The sequence below is a fragment of the Eleutherodactylus coqui genome, chromosome 1 (assembly GCF_035609145.1).
Source record: "Eleutherodactylus coqui strain aEleCoq1 chromosome 1, aEleCoq1.hap1, whole genome shotgun sequence".
In the NCBI taxonomy this organism is placed as follows: domain Eukaryota; kingdom Metazoa; phylum Chordata; class Amphibia; order Anura; family Eleutherodactylidae; genus Eleutherodactylus; species Eleutherodactylus coqui.
Genome location: NC_089837.1, coordinates 242,827,542 through 242,850,023, shown reverse-complemented (window position 1 = coordinate 242,850,023; position 22,482 = coordinate 242,827,542). Strand labels below are relative to the sequence as shown.

Here is a 22,482-nt window from a genome sequence, read left to right as displayed (position 1 = left end):
GACCCATTAGCTTTTCCTATTTATGACATAATCAATGCTTGTGCCAAATTTCATGTTTCTACGACATCGGGAAGTGAGAGAATTAGTGGCAATGATGGAAATCGAGCGATCTACGTGGGGGGGGGGCGTATCTGTCGACAGCGCTCGCACGCGCGCCATTTATTATAGGATAGATGCACAATGCCAGTAATCTCCCCAGGAGTGTACTCAACAACTTCCCAAAGTTTCATGGCGATCGGATGAATGGTGTAGTAGCGCATAAAAGACAGACAGACAGACACACAGACATACATTCAATTATATATATATATATATATATATATATTTATTTATTTAGGGAATGCCAAAAAATGGGGATGGCAGGGGGGGGGGGTTATTTTTAGGAAGTCAATTTTTTTCCATATAAGTGGGCAGTGGGGCCTGGAATTTATTTAGTTGTACCCTGAAATCCAGTGGGCATTCCCTCAATTATGGGCCTAGCCATGTGTCCTGTAAGTAGATTAGGGCCACAATGGATATGTTTCTGAACACGGGACAAACGGGGGTATCCATTTTGGGGTGAACATCTTCATTCTTATGTACACTGAAAAATGAAAATCGTAATTTTTTTACTTCTGCTTTGCTTAGATTCATTCAAATACTGTGGGGTCAAAATATGCAGTACACCCCTAGATGAATTCGTTAAGGGGTCTAGTTTATAAAATTGTGTCATTTGTGGGGGTTCTCTATCGTTTTGGCCGCTCAATGGCTCTACATGTGGGCAATGGGGCTTGGAATTTATTCCGTTGTACCCTGAAATCCAACGGGTGCGCCTTCCATTATAGGCCTAGCCATGTGGCCTGTAAGTAGATTAGGGCCACAATGGGTATGTTTCTGAACACAGGACAAACAGGGGTATCCATTTTGGGGTAAAAGTCTTCATTCTTATGTGTGCTGTACCAAAAAAAGTGCTTTTAAAATGACAGAATTACTAAAAAAATGAAAATCGTAATTTTTTTCCTTCTGCTTGGCTTAGATTAATTCAAAAACTGTGAAGTCAAAAAAGTCATCGTACCCCTAGATAAATTCGTTAAAGGGGTTGTCCCGCGCCGAAACGGGTTTTTTTTTTTTCAAACCCCCCCCCCCGTTCGGCGCGAGACAACCCCGATGCAGGGGTTAAAAAACACCGCACAGCGCTTACCTGAATCCCCGCGCTCCGGTGACTTCTTACTTACCCGGTGAAGATGGCCGCCGGGATCTTCTCCCTCGGTGGACCGCAGGGCTTCTGTGCGGTCCATTGCCGATTCCGGCCTCCTGATTGGCTGGAATCGGCACGTGACGGGGCGGAGCTACACGGAGTCGGCATCCTGCACGAGCGGCCCCATTGAGAAAAGAAGAAGACCTGGACTGCGCAAGCGCGTCTAATTTGGCCATTAGACGCCGAAAATTAGGCGGGCTCCATGGAAACGAGGACGCTAGCAACGGAGCAGGTAAGTGAAAAACTTCTTATAACTTCTGTATGGCTCATAATTAATGCACAATGTACATTACAAAGTGCATTAATATGGCCATACAGAAGTGTATAGACCCACTTGCTGCCGCGGGACAACCCCTTTAAGGGGTCTACTTTTCAAAATGGGGTCACTTGTGGGGGTTCTCCATCATTTTGGTCACTCAATGGCTCTACAGGTGTGCAATGGGGCCTAAATCTCCTTCAAGCAAAATTTCTGTTCCGAAAGCCACCGGTTGCTCCTTTCATTTTGGGCCCCATTGTGCATACAGACGTAATACTAGGGCCACAATGGGTATGTTTCTGAGCACAGGACAAACATGGGTATCCATTCTGGGGAGCAAATCCTCATTTTCATGCGTACTATAAAAAAAAGTCCTGTCTGTAAAATGACATATTTGCAAAAATATGAAATTTTAGTTTTTCTCTCCTAAATTGCATTAACTCCTGAAAAAAAACTGTGGGGTTAAAATACTCATGACACCCCTTAGTGAATACGTCAAGGGGTGTAGTTTTTTAAATGGGGTCGTTTGTGGTGGTATCTATCATTTTGACTCTTATGAGCCTTTCCAATCTTGGCTTGGTGTAGGAAAACAAAGTGTTCCTCAAAATGCTGAAAAGTAATGTTAAATTTGTACGTCTCCTAAATGGTTAAAAAAAAAAATGAAAGTTTTTCCAATGTGCGCCCAAAATAAAGTCAACGGAAGGAAATATATATCTTAGCAAAAATTTCTATATTATGTTTGCACATATTTGAGATATTGCAGTTGGAAATGTGAAAAAATGACAATTTTTTTCAAAATTTTCCCAATTTTGGCGCTTTTAATAAATAAACACAAATTCTATCGGTCTTTTTTTTCCGCGTAAATGAAGTACAACATGTGGCGAAAAAACAATGTCAGAATCGCTTGGATATGCAAAACCTTTCTGGTGTTTTTCCATGTTAAAGTGACACATGTCAGATTTGCAAAATTTGGCCTGGTCATTAAGGCGCAAACAGGCTTGGTCACTAAGGGGTTAATGGAGAGCACGTCTTCAGGAGAGAGGATGTAAAACGTTTTAGCTGCAGGTATCGGAAGACCTGACCACTAATTTAAAAAAATGGAAAAAGATTTCAGTAAAGAAGGTATTGAAGTATAGCCCAGTATGTAATTAAACATAAAACGCTGCAAAATTAATTTTGGCAGGACAGGAAAAAAATGGGGTCATAAAACAACAACCAGGGTAAAATTGCTAAAACATGTCTGGTTCTTTAGCACAGAAACACTTTGGTGTTTAAGGGGTTAAAAAAATTTATTTCTCTGTCACCACATTACAACATCCATAACATTTATTATTTTATTTACACTGTATATCCTGTTGGTGAATAACATACTATTTCCATTGTTTAGGTCATTGTGACAATTATCACAATGTTGATCCAATTTCCTCTGGATCAACATTGAGGGTTTATAGGCTGAACTGGATAGACATGTCTTTTTTGGCCTTAAATACTATGTTACACGACCATAATATGCTGTGTAAAAACAAAGCATTTTAGCAGGGCAGGGAACTGTGTATCCCTGCGTATTGTGTTTTTGCCTGCGCATGAGCAGTGTATTTTAACCCCTTAGTGACCAAGCCTATTTGTGCCTTAATGACCAAGCTAAATTTTGGAAATCTGAGGTATATCACTTTAACATAAAATAACTCTGTAAAGGCTTTACATATCCAAGTGATTCTGGCATTGCTTTTTCGCCACATGTTGTACTTCATTTAGGTGGTAAAAATAGACTGATAGAATTTGTGTTTATTTAAGTGACTGATAGAATTTAAGTGTCTAAATTAGGAAAACTTTGAAAAAATGTTATTTTTTTTTCTACTGCAATATTTCAAATATCTGCAAACATACTGTACAAAATTTTGATAAGATATATATTTCCATCTGTCTACTTTATTCTGGAAGCACATTTGAGAAACTTTAGAAACTTTTTTTTAACCATTTAGGAGACGTACAAATTTAACAATAATTCTTAACATTCTGAGGAACATTTTGTTTTCCTACACCGAGCCAAGATTGCAAAGGCTTATGTGTCAAAATGATCGATACCCCCATCTTTAAAAAATATACCCCTCAATGTATTGAGCCATGAGTATTTTGACCTGTGTTCAGAAACATAATCATTTTGGCCCTAATTTTATATCCATATGCACAACGGGGCCCAAAAGGAAAGGAGCACACACACACACCCACACCACACCACACCACCCCACCCTACCCTACCCTTTTTGACATTCCAAAAGTAATAATGTAAACTGTGTGGTATGTCTCAAAACAGGGGTAATTACAGAGGCTTGGTTGGGAAGGGCACATGAGGCAATAAAACCGGGTATTCTTTTTCCTTGGTAGCACTTTTTGGGGGGGTATTTCTTGACCTCAGTGGCAGAAATGGGGTGTACAATGTGGCACTCTGTGAGGCTTTATAATCTTGCTAAAGTGCGGCGGTCTCGCACAGAAGGTGCTCAACAAGCTGCTCCTGGAACTGCAGAAAGGCGAGTGTTCCTGGGACTTCTTCTAAAATATGTAGGCATTACAGATTGTGATTTGAATAATGTCGGACTCGCACGGCCGTATGTGGAATCCACTTGCAGAGGCCCACAGTGGATCCCAGCTATGAGCCCGGCTGTGGCCCTGAGTATGGCCACATAATGTACCTCACATAACTACATACTCACACAGGCGGTCATGTGCAGTACACCTCTATTTGTTTGTTTACATTTCCCACGCCGTTGCTTAGCGATGACGCGGGGACCTGTAGCCTGTACACATTGTAATCTCATCGGTGAGGGTAGATGAAACTTCAACTTTTTTTTTTTACTTCTACGTGATTGCTATTATCCATTGGATAGTGGTGATCACGTTAACAGAAACTGCATACCGTGTCCCCCGTGACATCTCCAGGCTCTTGGCTACTTTTGGAAGCTAGGAGCATGGAGATTTAAAATTTCCCAGGCAATACTCGGCTTTTGTGCATGCGTCCACCATTTTGCTGACATGCGCATGCACAGAAGCTGGGAAAGGTTCGCGGATAAAGATCCAGGGATCTTGAGTATGTGATTTTATCTCCCCTCACGCATACGATCTATAATGGGAAATTAAACTTTAACTTTTTAAACTCTAAAAAAAATGTTAAATTTTTTTTTTTAACTTAACATGATACAGTGGCCCCTGGTGACATCACCCTGCACTCGACTACTTTTATGCGTGATTGGAGGTTGCTCATCACGCCATCCAATGACCTCTCGCTGCTGTCAGCTATGTTTGACACCTGGGAGTAGGGAGATTTTAAATTTCCCGGCCCCCCAGCTTTCTGCGCATGCTCTCAACATTTCCCCATCTGGCGTGCATGGCCGGACCAGAACACCGTGGGACATCACGAAGGATGGAGGTGAGTAGTTTCAGCTTCCCTCTTGGATCCGATCTGTGAGGGGAGCTGAAACGATAGCTTTTTATTTACTTTAATTCAATCGCTGTAATCCATTATATAACAGCGATCGTGTGACCGGGGATCGCATATCGCGGCTCCTCATGACAGCACCAGGTTGTCGGCTACCTCTGGCAGCCAATAGCAGGGAGCTGTCACATGCACAGACCCCAGGGCTTTAGCTTGCAGGGCCGGCGTGTTTTTATGACCCTTAGGATTAAAGCCCAGAAACCCTGGACGTAAAAACACATATGGGCGGTCACTAAGGGGTCAAACAAGCTGTCATGCACTGACTTCCTGATTTCCGCTTTTCTTTCAACTTTATTTTCATGTTTCCTAGCAACGCGTGTAATTTGTTTGTAGTGATTTATTGTAGATTTCAGATTATTGGGCCTAGTGTCTAATTTAAATCTAATTAAATATGGTTGAATCCTACAGCGTCCTCATGTTTTATGCTATGAAAACTATTCAACAAAACTGGAAACCTCCTGAGGCCAGCTTCACACAGGAGAGAAAATCTTGCCCAGATATGAACCCCATTCTTTTGAATGGGGTCCTACACATGAGCATTTTGTTTCCCAAATAGCACCGTGATACTATGCAAGAAATAAATCACAGCATGTTCTATCTGGCTGCTTGATCTCATATCGCAGCCCTATTGTTTTCAATGGAGCCGGCCCCATTGAAAGCAAGGGGAGAACTCTGCTGTTTTTACATGAAAATGCCTCGCATCTGCAGGGCTTTCACATGGATGGTGAGGGCGATATTGGGCTGTGATTCGCACTCAGCTGTGCGAAGTTAACCTAAGGGTGGATTTGTGTGTGACATAAAAATATACGCTACAAACAAATTGGCCGCAAAATCTGCATGTCTGTCATATGAATTTCCAGAAGACATGCTGTTTGCATTGCATTTTGGACAGACAACCCCCTTAAAAGTCCTGGAGGGAATCAAAGCGGTCAGACCTTCATCAATGTCTGTCCTATACCGATGACATTTCGAGTAACGGTTAATGTTCAGCCTATGAGCTGTTTATAAAAATGTTATACGTGTGTGTGTGTGTTTATATATAATATATTTATACATTGTTTTATATTTTTTTGGTAGTTGTGGAGGCACAATGGCTTTAATGAAGTGTGTGATGTGGCCCTTGGGAGTTTTTAGACTCGGCACCACTGTTTTCTGTTCAAAAAGGGAACTTAGCCTCTTTCCTGGCTCTCCTACAAATATACAATGGAGCAAAGTTGTTTCTGATGCAGAAAAAATAGTGGGTTATCCAACGTCCTTCATGAGTCTTCGATGTCTTCTGAGTGATGAACTGAGTAACATAGCCATGCAAGTCCGAAAACTGGTGGGAACAAAACATCCTTTACTAAATACAGCAAGGTAAGGACTCTCATAAGACACTGACATGAGGTCTTTGACATGATTGCTATAACGTTTAAGAGCTCATTCACACTACTGTTATTGATTTCTGTTTCGCTGTTCCGATTTTGGAGCAGAAATATGCAGAACAAAACTGAATTAAACTTTGCCCCTTTTTTTTTCCCCATTTATTTCAATGGGTTTTCAAAAAACCGGAAATGTTTCAGTTTTGATTCTGTTTCATTTCCTTTTTCAAAAAAGAACAAATGGCACAGATTTTTGTCAACATAGTGGATGTCAGGAAGGATTTAGACAAAACAGTGACTTTGACCTGGAACAGGATGGGACATTGTCCTCCACCACTCTGAGATGGAAGTTCAGGAAACGAGTTAAAAAAAAACCCTTTCCCAAAGGTCCTCCCTTGGAAAGTTTGTGACCTTGGTGTACGTACAATCCATTTAGTGCAACGAGACGTTAGCCAGTTTTTTTCTTCTTTATCCCACCTCATGGCTGCTGCATTTTTCACCAAAAATTTAGCATTCAAAAAATATGCTCCACTTAGCTACTCCTTCTTATCTAGACGCTTTTCAGAACTGTCAAAAGAGGTATAAAGATCTAAAATAGCATGCACCAAATTGGTTATATATGTATATCTTTTTATTTTGGTACAACTTTCCTTAAAGAGGGTTCTCATTGATTTCAATGAGAGCTGCTCCTGAAATTACGAGGGGTTGGAGCAGCAGCTCCATGTAATTGCAGGCTGGCAAGGTTGGAGCAACAGTTTCTGCTCCAACCCCGATGTATCCTGGGAATAACAGCAGGTTCTGCCTGAAAAAACCCTTAACATTCCCCCAGGATTCAAAATTAAACATGAATGGGTCAAAACATTTACATTCTACCTTATGGTCCACATTTGTTAATACAGGAATTTCATACACCAGTCTGGAATAAAAGATTGTTGGAGTGATTTTTCCCAATTTTTTGAGTGCACACATCTGTTAATAAATTTGGTGCATTATTAACTGTGTAAAAACCTTTAAAAAATCAAGTTAAAATTTTTTATTTTTTGGGGTTTTGGTTAATTTTCTTTATTTTCTATAATTCGTTGATTATTGTAAATTTTAAAGCCATACATTCAACGACCGTGCATCTCGTAGATTACAAAAAATTCCATTTCCTGGTCAATGACCACTTACAGGACTAAAGAACGTGACCCACTATTTTCCTGAAAGGAGGTGGTGTCAATAACAAAGCCTTTCAAGGATTCCTAGCTATGTTCACTCTAGAAATCCTACCTATAAGGGCTGTTTTCACACGAGCGCTTTCCACCCGCAGTGTAGCCACGTGCAAAGCACACGCAGCTATACTGCTCTAAAGATTGCGTGAACGGGCTAATTCGAGCTACTTCACAGTAGCCTGTTCACACGATCAGAGGTGCAGGCTGCATGCTTTGCAGCTCGCATAGGAGTGTGTGGAAGGCAGGCAGCAAAGTAGTGCTTTTTTGCTGGGATTTTCAGGAGCTGCACATCTGTTGGAACATGACCATTTGGTATTATTGTATCTTGTCACCACCTGAAGTAGGGGTGGAGAAAAGATACAGGCAGCTTGACTGGGGGGTCACGCCCCCTGCTCGTGATTGGCTGCACTGCTGGCTCCCCACAGGTCCTGGCACTGAGGTCTCCTGCTGTGAGCGTCCCACTGCTATCTCCCCTCCTGCTTGGACTGTTCCTACCGCCCGCCCAGAAGCAGTGCTGTCACTGTGGGCTCTCATCTTCCCTTAGCGGCCCCACTGTCACACTCCACCCTCGGCTGTACTCTCCCAGCTGCAGTTCCCTTTAGCTGGGCCACTGTGACTGTCCCCGGCGGTTGTACTGTCCCAGCTCAGCTCCTTGTACATGCCCCGCTGTCAGCCATCCAGCTATTGATGCAAAGCGGCGCATGTCCCGCCGGTGGCCACATGTGAGCACCGCTGGGGCGCGCACATCGTTGAGGCCTGCAGCATAGGAGAGGACAGTCTTGGCAGCAGCGGCGGGGTGTAGGTTCCCCGGCGACAGTATGTTTTGCTTTTTGCCTGTGCGTTAGGGTTAGGGATTAGTTTTCCAGTGAGGCTTACATTATTACCTGGAAATGCTTCCATGTTACACCTGTAACATAAAAGCATTAACAGCGAATAATTTAGGGCTGACTGGAAAACTAATCCCTAACCCTAACTCTCCTGTACAGGCAAAAATCACTAGACAGCATAGTAGCAGCTTCTAGGACCTTGCGGAATTCAGCCAATCAGGAGCTACGGGTGTGACAGGGGCATTCCTCCATGCAAGCCCTGTCAAACCCCTAGCTTCCGGTGGTGACGAGATACAATGATACCTGACCATTTAGCTCCCCCATATTGCAATCTGGCTGTCTGCATGCCACTAGGGGATGTGGTGATTGAGCCTGCCCTGCAGTATCGGATGATACATATTTGGCTTATTTTTTTTGTGAATTACTTTCATTGACTCAATTCCCCGTGTATTATGCGTGTGTGCATTGCACACATAATATGCGATCACATTACACTCTTGTGAGCCTGCACTTTTTTTAAAAGCAACTTTTTAAATTCTATTTCGAAAGGTGAATTTAAAACCAGGTTGAAAAATCATTTGGCGTAGTGTTTTAATTCCAGCAACCATGCTGTTGTTTTGAATACAGCTTTTGGACTGAGATGGATGTAAATCTGACCCTCAGTTTTCCTGTTTAGTTAATGATTTGATTCAACATCAGACAACACATTCATGTTGTCATGGTTACAGAAATGTAGAATGGATTTTCTACGGTGAATTTGTATCCCTCACTACCTTCACTCTGTTCTAGTTTGTAATTTTGTAGCCAATTAATCCCCACAGAGTTTATACATTGAGCCTTGTGTTACACAGCTCTTTGTACCGGGGTCAGTAATTAGATGCTATGCCTTAATTTGTGAATATGCTTAAATCTTTATAATACGTAAACTCACTTCAGAGCAGCGCTCCAAACTAAAAAAAATGACCTAGGAACTATTGCCTTCTAAGCTGAAATATTTAGGACCCTGATAGAATGATTACTGGTAAATAAAATAAATACCGGATGAGAATGTGCACCCCCATTTTAGAGGGGGAAAATAGAGAAAAAATATTTTGAACTCACCCAGGGATAGAGGTCTGAAATACCAGAGCTCTGTGTCATAGTGGCACTTGTTCGGCAGGAGGAAGGTGAGAAGCCGACTGATGGAGGCGGGGAAGCAGCACCACCAATCAGCGTCACGTATGAGCACATTTGATCGCCCGACCGCTATTCAGTTTGCACGTTCAAACTTTTGATCGTGCAAACAAAGGCTGATGCAATGAATTTCAAGATGTTCGCTATATACGACGCAGCGCCTGTGTAACCCACTTTGGGGGGAAGAAAAGTATGTCTTATAAAGCAAAAAATACGGTATATTTAAACTCGACGTATAGTGCAAAATCTGCATGTATTACGTACATGTCTGCCTCTGAATTCACCCCATCACTTGAAGGGATGAAATCTGAGGTGAAAATGTATAGCTCAAAGTGACATACTGTACTTTGCAATTCAATTTACTCTGCTCAGTTTTTTTATATATATTTTTTTGCAGTGTATGAAGAGTTTTATTGAATCCTCAGCTAATAAATCTGTACTGTAAGGCCCCTCGCACACGGGCGGTAATTCTGCGAAGGATTTCCTGCAGAATCTCTGCCTGCATAGATTTGCATTACAAAACACAATCCTATGCACACAGCTGCGATTTGTCCGCGTGAAGCCACGTGCAGTAGTAAGCAAAAAACCACGGCACTCACTCTACCCCACCAGAGTGAAATACTAGGGGGAAGGCAAATTAGAGAAAAATAGTATTTTTAAGTAGAGGAGAATCTTAGTTCTCTGTAGCCTAATTTTTAAACTATGAAACAATAAAGCATGTTCCTTTAGACAAGCAGTTTTTTTTGTGCATCACTATATGCGGCCACCTTTTCTTCTATACGTGAAACCGCGTGCAGAAAACAAATCGCGGCATGTTCTATTTCTGTGTGGGTCTTGCAGAGCCCCACACAGACATGTCAGTAGTGATGGATCGGCTCCGTTATGCGCATGCGCCGGCTGCTGGGCAGCTGGCACACAGCGCAGAGAGGAGATGCCAGGAGCGGGTGAGCCACAGGTCTGTGCTGGGGCACGGGTCCGCAACCCTCTCCGAGAATTTTTGCAGCGGGATCCGACCCGGCCGTCTGCAGGCGGTCTAATACGTATATTTTCCGCATGCAAATTCCTGGCAGAAAATATTCAGCACATTTTCCGCTTGTGAATATATCCTAAGGGCTCGTTCACATGGGTGTAAGCATATTTTGGTTGCTCATACCTGCACATTTCACCCGCTCTTGTGGGTTTTCGTGTGCGCTGTTAAAGTGCCTATTTGTGCACTCAAAAAACATGCAGAAGGGCCCATGTATTTGCTGTGCAAATACTTAGTGAATACGCAGGTTTGCTGCCTATTTGCGTTGACCTGTTGTCTTCAATGGCCTATTGCAGTATGTAATACAGATTAAGATAGAATATGCCGCATATTTTTTGCATATGAAAAAAGATGTGCTCATCTGACTGAACCTATTGAAATCAATGGATTTTAAGTTTGATAGAAATATTTACGGGTTGTTTAGCTACCAGACAACATAATTTGAATAGTGCTCCCTGTGGTAAAATAATAAACTGAGCTGTATTACCCCTCAGCCACCGTTGGGATCAGGAACTGCAGTCCCACTTTGGCCCCAGCGTTTGTTGTGACAGCACCTGTCACCAGATGTAAGTTGACCTCTGTAGCCAATCAGAGGCTGCAGTTTCACATTACCAAACTCCTGGCATCATGGCGCTTGGGATGTGAGTGCCGATGTCAGGAGAACAAGCGGTGACGCTGTAGCGTCCGAGCTGCGATCACCTGACTTCTGGTGATGCCCGCTGTCAAAACAAACACAGAGACCACAGCAGGCCTTCAGTGCCGGACCCCAACGGTGGCGGAGGGATAAGTATAGCTCAGTGTATTTTAGCACAGGTAGAGCTCTTAAAGGGATGTTGTCTGGTAACCAGGCATCCTCTTTAATGAGTACTTGTCATGTTTCACATACAGGGTTAACTTGCCACCCTTTACCAATGACATTTATTTATTTGTACTTCTGTGACTTTTGCTACACTTGGATTTCCATAGATTAAAATTTATATTTGTACTTCTTGCCAAGAAAGTTTACTGAATAGTCCACACAGCGCAGCTTCCATTTACTACATATAGTGCCTTTGTGTTGCAAAGTTCTGGATTAGTGCCATATACTATAATGCCCATATAAAAAGCCAAACAATATCCAAATACCGTAATAGGTTTCCCACAAAGTATTAAACAGTGCGCAGAGATTGTCATACTCTGCCCACATAAAGTTATGTTGTGAGCCTTCATGCGATATATTGAATATTGATCATTGCTATAAACATACAAACTTGCATATAGAATTCCCTCCTTTTTTACCCATTGGCCATATTATTGATTTGAGAGTCCGAGTAATGACAGTGATTTATGTTTATAGTCGGTGTTCATTTGAACTGAAATTCTAACACAAGAATTGCAGAAAACAAAGTGAAAATGATATTGCGGTGTTAAAGGGGTACAGCCAAGTTGTAAAGTTATATCTTTTCCACAGAATAAGAGATAATGTTACGATCGGTGGGGGTCCAACTTCTAAGACCCCAAGATATCCCGATAACAGGGTTCCTGAAGGTCCCCGCAAGAATAGCGCCGAGGCATGCTCTTCATCTTCTTGCGTCAGTTTGCGGAACGCGACCTCTGGGACCTCTAAGGCTGGGTTCACACTTGGCAGAAATTCCGGCCGGGATTCCGCCACAGCAAATCTCCTGCAGATGAAATCTCATCCACACGGGATGGCGAATCCGCTGCGGCATAGCTGGCAGAAGCCGTCGTTGCGGCGCAGATTCGCTGGCTGCAGCATGTTCTTTTTTTTTTTCTTCCGCTGCTGCTGCGCTCTCATCTATGGGAGTGCCGTCCGCAATGAAAAAGCGAGCTGCCAGGCCACTTCAAAACCCGTGGCTAACTGCCGCGGGTTTTGAAACAGCGCTTTCCTGGTGGAAATCTCACATTTTTTTTGCTGCGGCCAAACCGCGAGATTTCCACCTGGAGTCCGCCCAGTGTGAACCCAGCCTAATGATTTCCAAGGTTCTTCAATAGGCAGGTGACTCTCTTGGACCTGGCAAGGTGCTGATGCACCTGTTGAGCCCTTCTACACTTCCCATCTGTGGCTGGAGTTAAGGGGAACTCTGTTCCCATTTTTTAGGACCTTTTTGCTGGGGTCTGCTTACTATTTTTACCTGCATATATTACGCTACTTTTTCTGGCTACTTGCACCTGTCCTAACTACGTGGAATTTTTTTAGTGATGTAATTTTTGAATTTTATTTGTGAACTCCTTGTAATGCTAGCTGAATTCCAGGTTGCCTTTATCATCCTTCCACCTGCCTCTGTAATTCCCTGATGGCCCCGACAAAACAGTCCAAGATTAATAACAAATTGCCATAGCGCAAGGTCATGCAACTTGCTATAGACTCCCGTCCGACTGCATCTACTGACCCTCAGAGCTCTACTGTTGAATCTGTTGCACCATTTACACCTCCTGCAGTTTGCTTGATTATTATGGATGTCATCAAAGCAATAGCAGAGTGCTGCTCCGTGTTTACGAAGAAGATTGATGCTTTATAGTTGGAATTCAGTTTGCCACATGCGGATGATCAGTCTCTGTGGATACCACAGAGTTGGAGACCCGTGTCGCTGACCTGGAAGATACAAACTATGGCCTCTGCTGCACAACAGAAAAAAATGGATGACGTAGAGCAGTAATTCCCAAACTTTTTCAGCAATCGAGCCCTTTTTTTGAAGCAAAAGTTTCTCATGGAGCCCCAAAGCGGGACACAGGGTGTTGTCAAGGGAGGGGTTATGAGCGGTAGTGGCCCCAGTAATATTAGTGACCCTCCCCCACAGTGGCCCCAGTGGTAATAGTGACCCCCACAGTGGTCTCAGTAGTAATAGTGGCCCCAATAGTAATAGTGACCCCCACATAGGCCCCAGTAATAATAGTGACCCCCACAGTAGTCTCAGTAGTAATAGTGACCACCACAGTGGCCCCATTTGTTATAATAACCCCACATAAGCCCCAGTAGTAATATTAACCCCACAGTAATAATATTAAGCCCCTCCGTAACATTAAGTAACCTCAGTAGCCACAGTAATAATATTAACTCCCTCAGTAATATTATTAACCCCACAGCCCCAGTAGTAATAGCCCCCCAACCCATATACTTGCTGCCTCCTTGCAGTCAGCGCCGCTCCTCCTCTTTTCTGCGCTGATCCTGGGTGCACACGGACGCAGTGTGTGAGCCTGGAACGTTTCCTCCCTTTTCTTCTCCTGTGGAACTTAGGAGGAGAATACTCAGGGGAGGAACCTCGTGTGCACACTGACATCTGAGTGCACCGAGATCAGCAGTGCGTGATTACCGTCGGCACGCGTGCCATAGGTTCGCCACCACGGGCCCTTGGTCGGAGCCCCTGATTGATTCTCACAGAGACCTAAAGGCTCTGCGGAGCACAGTTTGGCAGCTGCTGACCTAGAGAACCGTCTGCATAGACTTATAGGCTTGCTGGAGTTGGTTGAGGGAAAGAACCCATGTGATTACTTGGAAACGCTCCTCAAAGATGCATTAGGCACCCTTCTTTTTTGTTTGTTTGTTTTTTCCCCTCCTGTGTGTTAATTAGGCCCACCTCGGGTCCTTAATGATGTGATAGCCCAGGTGATTATGCTTGAACTGGCTCTGATAATACTTATAGGGGATTTTAATTTTGTCCTGAAAGCAGTATGTGACCTTCTTACTAGAGCAACCACTACAGCATCCCATCTGACCGATCTGGGATGCCTCTTATCTGTTGCAAGAGCTGTGACATTTAAAGCAAACGCATGACACCATTTAATCGTGTTATACATTATTGTACGGCACTTTCTCTCATATTGATTTATGTTTGTCTCCCCAGATTGTGCCTAGATGTTGTGCAATGTATATTATCTGCTTAAAGGGGTTGTCTCGCGAAAGCAAGTGGGGTTAAGTACTTCTGTATGGCCATATTAATGCACTTTGTAATATACATCGTGCATTAAATATGAGCCATACAGAAGTTATTCACTTACCTGCTCCGTTGCTGGCGTCCCCGTCTCCATGGCTCCGTCTAATTTCGGTGTCTTCTTGCTTTTTTAGACGCGTTTGCGCAGATGGGTCTTCTCCCTTCGGCTCTGCTCGGCAGCAGCGGCGTTTTGGCTCCGCCCCCTTGTACACGTCATCACGTGGCTCCGCCCCCGTCACATGTGCCGATTCCAGCCAATCAGGAGACTGGAATCGGCACATGTGACGGGGCGGAGCTACGCGATGACGCGTACAAGGGGGCGGAGCCAAAACGCCGCTGCTGCCGAGCGGAGCCGAAGGGAGAAGACCCATCTGCGCAAGCGCGTCTAAAAAAGCAAGAAGACACCGAAATTAGACGGAGCCATGGAGACGGGGACGCCAGCAACGGAGCAGGTAAGTGAATAACTTCTGTATGGCTCATATTTAATGCACGATGTATATTACAAAGTGCATTAATATGGCCATACAGAAGTGTATAATCCCACTTGCTGCCGCGAGACAACCCCTTTAAGGGTATCTCAGACCATTCACTCCTAAAGTTGGTTCTCAACATTGAGTTACGTGAATCCATTATGATTGAACCATCAGGAGGTACATGATTATGTAAAGCTCACGAGGCAGCTATGTACTGGGCTGTATATACAAGGTCTACTTCTTTGTCTACATTATGGGAAAGCTTTTAGTAGAGGGTCTTTTACCTCTGCTGTATCTGTTGTAGCAGGGTGAGAGGAGAAGTCAGGGATGGATGATATGTGTTGCAGAGGTTGCTCAACTTGGTGATGTAGGCCTCGCATCCTCTCTCCAGTACAGGTTTTCACCTGAGCCAGGGAACCAGGCGGAGCTCAGGCACCTGCTAGATATAAAAGGAGTGTGTGTCTGTGTGTCTCTGTCTGTGTCTGTCTGTGTCTCTGCGTCTCTGTGTCTCTGCCTGCCTGCCTTCCTGCTTCAGACATGTGCACTGTGGAAGATTAAGGGCTCATGTCCACGGGCAAAATATGATTTAAGATCCGCAGCGGATCTCCCGCATGCGGATCCGCATCCCATAGGGATGCATTGACCACCCGCGGGTAGATAAATACCCGCGGATCGTCAATAAAAGGGATTTAAAAAAAAATGGAGCATGGAAAAATCCGGACCATGCTCCATTTTCGTGCGGGTCTCCCGCGGGGACGGCTCCCGCGGGCTTCTATTGAAGCCTATGGAAGCCGTCCGGATCCGCGGGAGACCTAAAATAGGAATTTAAAGTATTTACCATCCGGCGCGGGCGGGGAAGGTCAGCTGTTCCTCACGGCTGCATCTTCCTTGCTTCGGCTCGGCGGATGTGCCCGGCGCATGCGCGCGGCACGTCGGCGACGTGCCGGCGACGTGCCGCCGGCGTCAGGAATTCATCCGCCGGCCGAAAATGAAGATCCGGCCGTGAGGAACAGCTGATCTTCTCCGCCCGCGCCGGATGGTAAATACTTTTAAATTCTTATTTTCGGCGCTCATGTCCGTGGGGCAGGAGGGACCCGCTGCAGATTCTACATGTAGAATCTGCAGCGGATCTGATTTTCCCCGTGGACATGAGGCCTAAAACAGGAGTTTGTCTTCCCAGGAGGCTGATAAGATCCCTGTCCCTGCTGCTACTGACTAGAGGAAGCTACTCACAAGTCTGCTAAGAGGTTGCTACCAAGGAGGCTCTACGAAGATGAAATAATAGACGCCAGGATTTCTTTTCCCAATAGAAAGTCCCCTGCTACTGATGGGTTCTCTATTGAATGTTTTATAAATAATGTGACATTCTTAGCCCCCCGGCTTTTGACACTTTTTTTTTATAATTCTATATTGCACAGTAGTACTTTGCAAGATAGAATTGGCTACTACGTGTGACTTCCTTGTTTGTTTGATCCCTAAACTAGGGAAGGACTCAAAAGACTGTGGTTCTTACTTTCCTTTCTCAACACTGATGTCAAAATTCTAGCTACAATCTTGGCAAATTGTGTTTCATGTGGTTCGTAAAGAAATTCTAAATGATAATTTCTTACTTTATGCAAGGCAAGAGCACGGATAGGAACCTTAGACGCCTTTTTGTTAATCTTGCATGTGAACACGCAAACTATTGAAAATTGACTCTTGTATTCATTGATCAGGCTAAGGCCTTCGACTTGGTGGAGTGGAGATATTTGTGAGTGGTGATGTGCAGTTCAGATTTGGGCCAAATTTCATCAAATGGGTCCAAATCATATATAGTTCCTGGTAGTTAGCATTAAAACAAATACTCCTATTTCGGCACTATTTCCCTTGCATAGAGTATGCAACAGGGTTGCCCTGTTTGCACTCGCCATTGAGCCGCTCGCAATTCATGTGCACATACATCCTCAACAATAGGGAGGTTTAAATTGAACAACTCTGAAGAGCGCTTTGCATTGCTTGCTGATGGCACTCTTCACTTTTTGGTTTCTGCACTGTGTGTTTTTGATACCTTTTGATTGCTATTCTAGAATAAAAGTTAGTTGGAATAAGACTGATGTTTGGTCAATTGACTCAGTGGCAGCTTTGCTCCCTCTGCTTGCTCTTTTGCAGTGGATAAACCATTAACCTACTTGGGTATACGGTTAATCAAACAGATATCTGCTTTCTATTACATCAGTCTTTCTCCTTTCTTGGATTAGGCTGTTGCATTGTCTGCCCGCTGGTCTCCCTCACGCTTGCATTGGTAGGTTGGGTTAATTTGTTAAAAATGAAATTGCTTCCTAAATTTCTTTTTATCACAATTACCTGATTTCTTCCCTAAGAAGAAGTGGGTTTTTTTTTTGTGCCTTTCATATATTAGTACTATGCATTTTGTGTGAAGGTTCCCTTCCTAGACTAAACATAGAGACCCTCTGTCTTCTGGGGAACGAGAAGGACTGGTCCACTTTTACAATTATTATTTAGCCAGCCACTTGGTGTATGCTGGCTTGTGGCTAACCTTGAGTGATTACAACCCAGTAGTCAGATTAGAATGCTGTGTGGTTGGTCTGGATCAGAGCGTGAGGAGGCTGTTGTTGAGGGGCCCTATTTCTCCTATGATTGCCTTGCCTGCCCCTACGATGTTGACTCTTACGATGTGGTCAACCGCCCTCCATCCCAGAGGGGAATGCTAAGTGCCCTTGCCCCAACTGCAGCAATTTACAGAATCGACATTCTGGAGGCTCCATGGTGTTACCACTCTCTAAGATATTATGAGCGGGGGTGGCTTTTTGCATAATAAATAAATCATACGTTTTGTATCTCTGCTAACTCCTGCTGGGTGTAGAAAATAATGGTTTTAAATTGAAAAAATGCCAAATGTTCTAAATTCTATCACTTTTCTTTAATTCCTGTGAAACATCTAAAGGGTTAACAAACATCTTAAAGGCTTTTTTAAATACGTTGAGGATGCAGTTCTTAAAATAGGGTAAAATCTTAGTTGAAAAGATAAGAAAACCATTTTGGCTACATTCATTAGGATTGACAGTAGTGTATCAGCATCTCATTGGAAGAACTCTTGCACAACCATATCTGAATGAATGCAGTCCACCAAAGAATTGTACGGCTAGTTTTTACACAACGTGTTGTATACCATGGCTGCTGAAGTTGAATAAATACAACGAAAACATTAGAGAGCCAGGCTTGCTATAAAAAATTGCACCCTAAAATAGTGTTTTCTGCCACATTGTGTGAAAGGGAATTCTGTTATAGGAACTGCAACCTAACATTTGACCGTGGTTGTTTATTAAAAACACACAGAATTTATTTGTGTGTGTCTATGATAATCTGCCTTAGGTTCATTCTTTGGCAAGGTAATGAGGGATTGATAGACACATGGATATCAGTAAATCTCAGGGAGCATTGGAGTGTGACTAAAGATGAATGGCAGAGGAAGCTGGTGCTAAGGCTGAGCATAACAAGTGGCCCTTTATCTTTAGTTTGCTTCCATACACATCAAATCCACTGTACACCTTATCGCGCAAGGTTTGTTGCTCATGTGCATAAAGCCTTACCAGCCCTGTGATTGCTCTTACCATGGGTATAATGCTGCATTTCGCAGCATTTCTGCAGCAGACACTGTAGAGTAACTGTTCAGCTAGCTGCAGCTTTCTCCTCGACAGTCAGCAATTTGCAGGGAGTACCAGAAGCAGGACTCGAGGCGGTCAGCTGTTTGCCCCATGGGATGCACTCTGATAGTTGTGTCTCATGGCACAATCCCTTTAGATAATCATGACTTAACATAAGGATGGGTCATCAAAATCAGATTGGTGAGGGTCAAACTACTGGCACCCTAGCCAATCGGTTGTTTAACCCCTTGAGTGGCACGCCCGGAAATTTTCTGGGAGGAGCTCCACTGCTCATAGCGACATAGCCCGGAAGATTTCCGGGCTATGTATCACTATGGGAGCTGCAGAGCACAATGCCACAAGCTGTGACAGTGTGCTCTGCCTGCACAGACCCACAGAGAACAAAACCAGCAGAACAAAACCAGCAGAAGATATTGCCGATATGCCGGCAATCTCCTGCTTTGTTTACAGGTTGCCATAGAGACCACCGGCTTGTCAGAAGCAAGCCGATGGTCTCTGTGGCAGGGAGAGCTGGTTGTTAGCTGTCAGAGGACAGCTAGGTACTACCGTGTTTCACTGAAAATAAGGCAGTGTCTTTTATTAATTTTTGTTCAAAAAGGTTTAAATTTTTTACATGTATAGCTGCCTGGACACTATTTAAATTGACTTTTTTAATTAACTGTTAGCAGGGCTTAATTTTGGAGTAGGGCTTATATTTCAAGCATCCTCAAAAAGCCGGAAAAATCATTTTGCATCCTCAAAAATTCTGGAAAATCATGCTATGTCTTATTTTCAGGGTATGTCTTATTTTCAGGGAAACAGGGTAGCTCTTACAGCAGAGATCAGAGAAAACCTCCGATCTCTGCTGTGTCAACCCTTTACATGCGGCAGTCTATGTGACTGCAGCATGTAAAGGGCTGTCACTGCAGCATGTAAAGGGCTGTCACCATCGAACCCCCGGAATGTGATCAGGGGTCCTGATGGGTCTCTGTGGAAGTCCCCTAAAGGGACAAAAAAAAAAAAGTTAAAAAATGATACGCTACGGCATGTGACGTCATGTTCATCAGTCACCTGTCCTTTCTGCAGTTTAGTCCCATTCAAGTTAATGGAATTGATATGCAATACCAGGCGCACCCGAAGCCGCCATCTTGTGGGTTAGATGCCAGACCTTAGCACATTCATCCTTTGATAAGGATCGACCCAGTCGACCAGGTATAAATGATGTTATTCATAGAACGGGCTAGAATACTATATCTCCTTTGAGATAAAAGCTCCATTGCCTTCCACAAACACCTCTAGATTTGGAGGTAAAGTGGGACTGGAATATTATAGGATAACTAGAATGTTTAACTCGGAAGGCATCCTGTGACCATATATGTGTCTCCTGCGCACAAAAAACACCCGCATAAATGCAAGTTTTGGGGGATTGTTAATCCCTTTAACATTTAGCGACATTATCTTAATCACCATAGTTAACATAAAATAAGCAGAATTATGTAGGTTCCTCCACTTACAGTTGTACAGAGATGTCATTATAGGAGTGACTTTGCTATGCCAAGGAGGCCCTTGGTTGTACCTGGAATATAACAAAAGAAAAAGAAAAAATGATTACTGTAAACAATCCTTTTTATAGCTGTGAATGAAAAAAGAAATGTAGCAGCTCAACCAGAGTTGAGCATCAAGCCATCTTGGTCCTGTGCCTCGGATTGAGAAACGTAGAAGGTAAGCTTCCTCGGTTTGGCTGATGAGTGCTTGCCCCTCCACATCGTCAGGCAGTAGGTGAGACCATTTGGCTGCGGATTTAGCACTTTGGAGTCACTATAGATCCCCGGTGGGGCAGGAGCTCTGCAGTCAGGCAGCCATTCACTTCGACAGTCAAGCCATTCCATTCCCCTAAAGGGTGCAGTTTTTGTGATGCGGAATGTCCACTCCATCCTGGATTACCCTTAGAGACTTCCTCATGTGTATGCATGCCTTCATTTATTGTGGAGTTATTTCATCATTAAGTTCTGTTACAACATGGATCCGTTATATCCGGACAATATGCGTTAAGACTTACCATGTTAAAACTGAGAGGCAAAAAAACTGTGGCCAGTATTGGATTGGATGATTTATGTGTAAATGAATGACCAGATTTAATCAGAATTCGCAGTACATTTTGCCCAATTAAGCAATCAACTGGAAAGATAACTTGGCTATTGTGCAAGGATGCAGCCATGCGACCTTTAATATCTACAATTAAAATCTGTAAGACATCAAAGCAGCAAAAGAAAACATGTTTTATATGTTCAAAGCTTATAATCAAGTGTAAGCAAACTAACAGCCCCACTTATCTAGTGTTGTGTATACAAATTTACAGGAAGAAAGGGATATGCAAAATTACTAAATATTGAGCAGGTCCCTTTAAAAAAGAAGAAAATGGTACCCTTGGGAACACAGCCATATCTTCTAAATGTTTTATGTTACATATTTTAATGTAAGCCCTGGTGGGCTGGCAGATGGGGGGGATTTACCTCTTTGTCAAACTGTTTTTATTCCTATTATTATTTATGCTTGTAAAAATGTGAGAGTTAAATTAAAAAAACCAGCAGCTTTGGAAGTGCTTTCGACAGTACAGGGAGCTGCATGTTGTGCTTCGCCCAAGGCAACTGTGGTGCAGTCTTGGGGGGTGGGGGTAAAATAAAATGTGAAATCAGTTTTTGGCTTCATTTTATGGAACTTTTAGATGTCAGTTCTTTTCTAGCATGCTGAAAATTGATCTCATTATAGGAAAAAATTTAGTTGTGTAGCCCAACCGCTCCTAGAACATCAGTTTGCATTATCCATCTTGCCTCCCACCTTAGTAACAGCTTGTGTCGATCACCACCAGCTTTTGAATTCTAAGCCTTTTCTATACTGGCAAACTATAGGACATTTCGGTTACCTCACAGACATCCTGGATTAATTTTGGTGAACCTATACCTGTATTGATGGATTTGAAAAATTGTTTGTCTTGCTCATCATCTTGTTCATGTCTTTACCAAACATCTTTTTGCTTTGTTTTTAAGAAAAAAAGTTTTATTATATACATGCACTTCAGATATTACAAAGGAAATACTTCAGAAATCACTATATAACAACTTTGGGGTTAATTTCAACATCATTACAAAAGCTGGAGTTGGTTTATTTTTAAGTATTTTTGCTTTATTGTAGTAATGAGTTAACACTGAAAGAATTCCTAGAAAATTTTGAAGCCTGCTTAAGTATCTGGCTGCTACTCAGAATTGTTGAGATCATGGTCTTCATTTGGGCACTTCAGACTTCTCTCCATTGCTGGCACAAGTTGTCCTCTTCACAAACTGGCAGTCTAGTTAAGGCAAACACCTAGTGGAAATTGGCTCTGTGAGTAAAAAAAAAACAACAAAAAACATTATTTAGAAGTCTGGTGAATTTCATAATCCTTTTCAAACATGTAGTTTATATTAACCCACTATAGATCACTTGTCTTTTTAAAAAAAAAAATAATTGTCCTCCTTTCTTTCAAATTATCTTAACACTTTTATTTTTCTATGGACGTAGGTGTCTGAGGCCTTGTTTTTGTGAGAGGAGTTGTACTCAAATAATACTATATAACCTCTTAAAAACATGGCCCTTTGTTTTTTTCCATTTTTGGTTTTTCCTCACCCGCCCTTCTAAAAAAAATCGTAACTCCTCTATTTATTAACGTCGCTATATGAGGGCTTGTTTTTTGCAGAACAAGTTGTATTTTTCAATGGTACTATTTCATGTACCTAAATATGTACTGAACATCTTTTAAAAAATTCTAAGTAGAGTAAAATGAAAAAAACCGAACTGAAATTCCGCGATTTTTCGAT

The 22,482-nt window shown here is 42.9% G+C and overlaps 1 protein-coding gene across 1 annotated transcript in view; it reads left to right on the top strand.

The window, feature by feature from the left end:
- Positions 1–22,482, top strand: part of PDSS2 (decaprenyl diphosphate synthase subunit 2) — a 237,964-nt gene that overhangs the window by 31,330 nt on the left and 184,152 nt on the right. The window contains exon 2 of the mRNA XM_066607400.1: positions 6,061–6,339. Within this exon, the coding sequence (XP_066463497.1) occupies positions 6,074–6,339 (266 nt within the window). The 5' untranslated portion in view covers positions 6,061–6,073. The remainder of the gene's footprint in view (positions 1–6,060; positions 6,340–22,482) is intronic.